Source organism: Belonocnema kinseyi, chromosome 5 (genome assembly GCF_010883055.1).
Source record: "Belonocnema kinseyi isolate 2016_QV_RU_SX_M_011 chromosome 5, B_treatae_v1, whole genome shotgun sequence".
NCBI classification, from domain to species: domain Eukaryota; kingdom Metazoa; phylum Arthropoda; class Insecta; order Hymenoptera; family Cynipidae; genus Belonocnema; species Belonocnema kinseyi.
The window spans coordinates 119064115-119071602 of record NC_046661.1 but is presented as its reverse complement, the minus strand read 5'-3'; the positions used below and the strand labels follow the sequence as shown (position 1 = coordinate 119071602).

Below are 7488 nucleotides of genomic sequence, written 5' to 3'. Positions count from 1 at the left end.
TAGGCACAAAAAGGTAGGTACTGGCTGCAATTCAGCTAATCAGAAAGCCCTTTAATTTTGCAAATCTTTTTGTAGGCAACTTAGATTTGCAAAATATGCATTTTCATGAGCATGAGCAAACTGGCATGGGACTGGATCGGTGAAATCACCGACGGACCGGTAGACACCGAGGGCCCCCTCTGTCTATTTACAATTTTTACACAATATCTATACAATTTTTATACAATTATATACAATTTTGTACAATTAACCGCTTTCTGGGCCGGTTAGTTCTTCCCAGTCCGCTTTGTTCATGAGTTATAGGTTTCATGTGGCGGAGGATTTTCGTCCTTAAATTCCTCTTTGGGAATTAAAGGATGAATGATGCCACGGTTTTTTATCGACAGATCTTCCACCATGTTCTCCAAGTTGCCATCCTCTGAAAGAGACTGAGCTTTAGGACTCGGACTGCTGTGTTTCATGTTCATAATTAGCTCTGCTGGATCTACCATTCCATAGGAATTACGGTAAATACTGCCATCAGAATTGCCTCCAACTCCATATGGAAATCGAGCACTGTCGTTTTCAATTCTGTGACCGATACCGTTGCCACTTCTGCTTGAATGGCGTCCGGAGTGTCGCTGAGTTTTAATTCCCAATTTCTTTACCTTATCGTACAATGTGCGAGAAGGGACATTGAATCTTCGGGATGCTCTCAAAGCGCTCATTTCTCCTGCTTTTACAACATCTATGGCAGCATTGATGTCCTCCCGAGTGTACTGCTTGTATCGCTTCCACTCTTTGGGTGCTGTGCTGGAGTTGAAGCTATCACGTCCTGGAAAATTAATTAAACAAAATATGTTTAGTACATTTGTCTTGGCTTGCAAACTTTTTAGATAATACTACAAATTATTAAGCACAAAGTAAAAGGTGCTAAGAATGATCATAAGAAAAATTAGAGTCTTAGATTTTAGAATATAGTTTAAAAGTTCAGAGAAAACAATTCAAAAATAACTTGCTTACTGTCAAGACAGATGAAAGCCTAAAATCTTAAAAATTTAAATACTTTTTTAATTTTTTGTATTCAAATTGGTTCAAAGCACACGATTAGGTTTATATGAAAGCAACGACATTTTTTGTAGTTCCAATAAAAATTCATTTGGTCAAATCAAATTTCGGTACTTCTATGTCTTCTTCTCCAAATAAAAATTTTTTGTCCATTTATTCATACTTCAAGCTTTTATTTTGTATAAAAAAGAAACTGTATATGTGGTAAAATAAATGCTTTTTGAAAGAGAAGAGTGCTGCCTTCAAAATATTTAAACTAAAAACTGCAAAATTACGAAATATGGTCTTCATATTTAAACCCCAAAAGAATTATTTGGTCCATTATTTAGGACTTCTATTAGAATTATGAAAAAAACATCGAAACCATTTTTTTTTTTTTGACGTCTCTAGGCAGTTCCAAATAATTTTTATAAGGGATTTCTATTCGGCATAATTTTTCAGTATAATATTGCTAGCATACCATTTTTCTCGCTTTATGATATAACTAAAAAAAAAATTAGAATTTCCCAATTTTTTGAACGAAAACAAAATAAGGCCAAAAGATCGTCATTATATGACAATATTAACATTTTTTACCGCCTCGAAGTTGACAAAAATATGTACAATTTTATCATTATACATTTTAGTTATAATACATGTTTAAAGACTTTTCTGCAAATTTCATATTAATTCTTTTTTCATTCATTTAACTCTTTTTCAGGTTTCTATCTATAACTTTTGTTAATTAAATTAATTATTCAGTTAATTGTCATTATTTTCCTTGTTTATTGTCCTAGTTATTCATTTAAAGATAATAAGATGTTAACAAAATTTGTAGATATAAGCCTGGAAATAGTTTTTACTTGTCAAAGATACGATAAGATTGTTTGAAGATAAACAACATATGGCGCTCGGGAAAATAATTATTTTTTAATTATAATGGTCAAAATTAGATACCAGTTTCATTGATTATTATAAAACTTGCAGAAAACTGGTTGAATATTCGCTAAACGTAGAATATATAGTTAAGTAAATTTAACCAATTTTTTCGACTTGTAAGGGGCGAAACATGTCAGCTTTTTAGTAATCATATTTAAAAAACAAACATTTTTGAGATAACTTTCTTTGCTTTTAAATAAATTTCAAATTTGTATGATTTCTTCAATATATCAGGAACCCAAGAAAACGGTTCTTTAGCAATAATTTGCTGAAAAAAGTATACGAAATGGAAATCCCTATTACAAAAAATGAATAATTTTCAATTGCCTAAAGGCGTCAAAAACTCAAATAAACCATTTTTTCTTATAACTCTAATAAATGTCCTGAATAATGCCGTAATTATTTTCATTTAATTTGATGCTACGAATAAAAAAATGAATTTAAAGATAAAGACCTTTTTAATACTTTTTTGCAGTATTTATTTTAAACATTTTGGAGACAGCAACTAGAATCATCTGATTGAATTCTTCTAGGGGTTACACTTCATTATTAGACTTATATTCTGAAAAAATCGGAAAGCGTTTTCATTTTTCAAAAGACTTTTTTTGGACCACCTTAGTATAAGAGTAAACAGAGGTCCAAGAAAAAATGTTCAAGCTACGAAAAATGAAAATGTTCGATTTTAAAGCACCCTGAAATTCAAGAGTTATAAAATTGAGTGCTTTCAAACATCTTTTTGTATATTTTCAGACTCGAATAATCTATTAAAAACCAAATCAATTTCCAATTAAGATATTAAATCTATTGACTTAAAAAATGTTCATAAAATTTAATATATTTTGAATTCAAAGTTAAAAAAATCTTAATTTTGTATATCCTGATAGATACTTATGAATTCTCTGTTTGGAGTAGATCATTTACATTTTGAGAATGCAATACGCTTTCGAGTGAAGGCAAAAATTATATGCAGAATTTTTTTTGTGAAATTTAGTTTTTAGTATCGAATAATACGAATTATAAAACAAGATATTGAAAAAAAAATTTATACAAGCTAAGATTCGTTTGAAAATGTGCAGACAAAATTACTTTAACATTTCGGATTTTCCCTAGTGTTCGACTTAAAAATGATTTTCGAATGTTTTTAAATTCAAATATTGGCAACTTTGATTGTTCACAGCAGTTTATTAGTTTTTTTTTTTAATTAAGGAGTCTATCACTGAAAATTCTTAAAGTCCTACAGAAAGTTCTGAAACTTGTGTGGTCTCTATTTTCACTGAAAATGTTGCCACGCATTTTTTCCTTGTACCAATAAATATTTTTATTTGTCAATTTTTTTTCAAAAATCTAATGTTCAAAGCAATACTTATTTTTTCTTGCGTAAAGTTTGATTAACGAAAATTAATTTATTATTGATAACTTGAAGATACTTAAATTGCAATAGGTAAAAATTATTCAATTTAATTTATTAAAATTAACAAACATATCAATTGATTGAACTGCAAGCACAAGTACACAATTTTAATAAGTATTAATAATTCAAAGAAATATTAACGAAATTATTTGCAAAAAAAACTTGTTATTTAAAGATACATAATTATTATTATGATCAAACATTTGCAAATAAAACCAGCAAAATAATTCAGTCACAGAAAATGTGAAGGTATCAATAATGTAACCGTCGTTGTTTCTTCATGTTGATCTAGATTTTCGAATCAATTGAATACCGTTGCCGCAAAATCACTACTTTCAGGTTTACGTTCATAAATTGTGCAGATATATTTTTACATTGATAAATGAAAAAAAAGTAATACACACAAATTTCAAAGTAGAATGTTCTTATGATTGAAAAATCTCCTTACGTGATCTCGGAGAATGTTTTCTCTCATCATCCTCCATATCAGTATGAGGACTCGAGGGATCTTCATTTGCAGAAAAGTCTGTACTGTATCGTCGATCGTTCTCATTAGCAGAACCATTGCTACCAGATCCATTGTCAACATTATCTAAATTAGATCCGGATGTTGAGTGTGCATTTCCAACAACACCTTGACCAACAAGTGCTGTCCTTAAAATTGGAGTGCTAGCCATTGATGCCGAAGATATCATCTTTTTTTTCGTCAGGGGCGAAGTATCGGAATTATGGATATAAGATCTGCTCAATGCAGAATAATGTGAATGGTACGGATGTTGTGAAAACGGAAAAGCAGGAATCGGCCAAATTCCTTGAGATGAAATTGTATTTACAGCTTGATTTGACACATGCAAATTGTACAAATCTGCATGTGATAATGGAGTCGGAAGTTGTGGATGTTTTTCCATTTTTTGTCGTGGCGTTGTCGATGGTGGTGGAGAACGTTCCTGTAAAAAAATTCGTTATTATAGATTCTCATTTTTATTTTACTCTTGCGGGATAAAAGAAAGTTCTCAGTTATTCTTACCAGAAAGGGTGATGGGATCTCATCTATACTGCCATTTTCAAGTTGATTTTTGTCCTTAAAATTGTTAAGACCTTTAATCTGTAAGAAAGTGAACAATATATTAGAATAATATCTTAATATTTATACTAGTAAAATAACTCTGGTCAAGAAAATGTGACCTATAATTTTAAGTTTTCCTCGCCAAATGCAAACAGTGTCTTATTTTCTCGATAGGTTAAACGGTTATCAATATAACCGCGAAAAAACTATAAAAACCCATATAAACAATACATGACAGATAAACCACATTTTTTTGTCTCGCCTCTTTTTCTGTCTGATGTTTATGAAATAAAAGTTAATGCTATAAAATGCCAGCAAATTTAATGGAACTCAAGAAAATTCAAGGAGATTCAAGAGAACATAAACTAAATTGAATAATAAGTAATAAATTAAGCAGAATTCAAACAAATTGAAGGAAATTCAAACAAATTCGGTACAATTTTGGTGAATTTATTGATAAATGGAGCACAATGATTTGCCTTTAATAAGAGTAAAGTGTCAAATAATTAATTATACAAGAAGAAATGGATTGTCACGTATCTTGCGAACGTCAAGCATACTGCAATCATAATTTTTTTTAGATGTTTTCTATATTAGAAAACGAAGAGTATGACCCCTATCTGATCAACAGGTCTATTTTAGCTGAGCGTATCGACGCCCCCATTCAATATGAGTGTATCTGTTGACACAGCCGTGTACGAGCCCATTCTCTATACGTATACACAGCGCATAGTTTCATAGGCGGCGCTGCTAGCAAATAGAGTCATATCGTATGGAGACGGTTAAAGAAGGTTAAAGAATTTTTCACGTTTTTTTGTATTTTTTGTCACTTTTGTTAAAAAAAAAGGTGCACAGGTACTAATTTACCCAAAGTATCAATTTAATAAAAATATTTACAAAAAAGGTATACACAAATCTTGAAAAATCAACAAATTAAATTTTCTCGAATCGGCTCAACCGATATTTCTGAGTATTTAACACTCACTTTTTTTTTATGTACTTACATCGACAACTAATATTTTGGGGTGCATAATCGAACGGTACTTCACAGTTAACATATCAAAAACTAGTTTTTAACCATATTTTTTCGGATTATTTGTTTCCCCATTCGGTTCAGGGCAAGTAAAATCAGACTTCGAGAAAAATTGATTTAAAAAAAATGGTTTTCTATGTAACTCAAAACACTTTATATTTATAGGCCCAGAATTCATGGGATTGCATCGCTAATATACCCCTACCCATTTATAATAACCAAGTGATCTACGGTTATGGTCATATGACTTTTATAGTCGTATGATATCACGAGGAATGTGTCGTTTTGTATGTAAAGTGAACCATTCCATGTAAAATGTCACACCCCTTAAAATCAGATGTCCTAAGCCGAAGAGCAATTGGATTAGTATTATCATAAAATTTCAAATTGTAGAAGGATATGAATGAAATAATCCCAAAAAACATGGACCTATAAAAATGAAGAGTTGTGATGTCATGTGTATCTAAGAATTTCAGTGTAAATCCATTTTTCTCGAAAACTATGAAATATGTTGACGTATTTTTTCGAACCGTAAAGTGCCTTCAAGCACTGCAAACGAATTTTTTAATTGACCTGAACTTAATGGAGAAACAAATAGTGTTTAAAAAATTGCTTTTAGGAAATAGTTTTAATTTGTGTAACTAGGAAGTATCATTCTGATCATTCCCCGCAAAATATATGTTGGTTACATAGGATGTGAATGTATTACAGAAAAAGTGAAAGTTAAATACATTAACTTATATTAGCGCGAGTTGTGATTTTTCATAACAATGTTTGAATAAAAAAATCTGCCTATTCATAGATACACGTAAGTCACATTTTGCTGACCAGTGTCGCATTCATTGCTTTAATCAATTAATGTTTTAAATGATAATTTACCTCAAGTCTCTCAGCGGCTTTTAAAAGAGCTTTTAGATCATCCTGATGCACATGTATTTCTCCACGATACATGAACATTATTAAGGACTCCAATAGCGCAAAATCTGTGTTCGTTAAAACGAGAGTCGATTGATCTGGCTCCACGTGGTGGAAAACTCTTTCAAAATAAAAAGAGCCTGCAGCCAGCACTATTTTATGACATCTTATTACTTCCTGAGTATCTGACATTAAAGTCACGTCAGTAAAGTCTTTATTTTTACGTAACTCATCAAAGAATTGGATCATATTCGTTTGATGGTTATTCCACCTCAAACAGAACTTCGGAGAATCGCTCTCCATCTTTAGGCCAATTTTTCAATCCTGAAATAAGTACGACATTATTAGTTTATAATCATAACGTATTGATTATATTTTGCAATTACTTGTAAAATATTGAGCAGAAAATAAAATTATACTATTTAGTTGAATAAGCAATTCTATGTTGGTTCAATTACCGTGGGAGAACGTTTGAAAATTTGGCGTCCAGAGATAATTTCCGGCTGTATTTAAATTTAGAAAATGCGAATACACTATCTTTATCTACTGAATGATTCCTATTCACAAGCACATTACACATATAGATGCGTAATTGATTCTGAACGACTTTTGGCTACGCGACCTTTGCTTTCCAAATCAATTTGCGCACATCTAACAAGTCTTCAAGATAATAGAATATACAATTTTAAAACTATTTGGCTTCAATTACCGATAACTTAGGAACCGTATTCTAGGAAAAAATATTTGCAATTCCAATAGTCCAAGATTCTCCCTTTAGAAAAGCAGATGCCTAACTTTTTCGCTAGAACGAATAAAATTATGAATTACAGCCATTAGACTCCGAAACCTGTTTTTCTTTTCGCAGACCTTTTCCCAAACTGGTTACGGCATAATTTTCACACATAGATATATTGCTATATTGCTCTTCACCAAAATTCCATTATAACTATACTTTGTAGTTTGGCCTCAGTATAAAAATAGGTTTCTGTACGTTCTAGAATTCATTCAAGTGTTTACTACTGAAAATAACATACGCGGTTGCGAATTTTTAGTGTATTGCGTCACGCTTGTGAAAACGTGATAAAACCAAACAGGCAT

The 7488-nt window shown here is 31.0% G+C and overlaps 1 protein-coding gene across 1 annotated transcript; it reads right to left on the bottom strand.

Moving 5' to 3' along the window:
* Positions 1-290: 290 nt before the first annotated feature.
* On the bottom strand, positions 291-6693 carry LOC117173857 (protein tramtrack, beta isoform-like). The gene is made up of 4 exons (XM_033362504.1): positions 6355-6693; positions 4404-4481; positions 3825-4323; positions 291-814 (listed from the first exon to the last, which is right to left on the bottom strand). Exons 1-4 carry the CDS (start codon positions 6691-6693, stop codon positions 291-293), a joined length of 1440 nt encoding a protein of 479 aa, XP_033218395.1.
* Between the last annotated feature and the right edge of the window lie 795 nt (positions 6694-7488).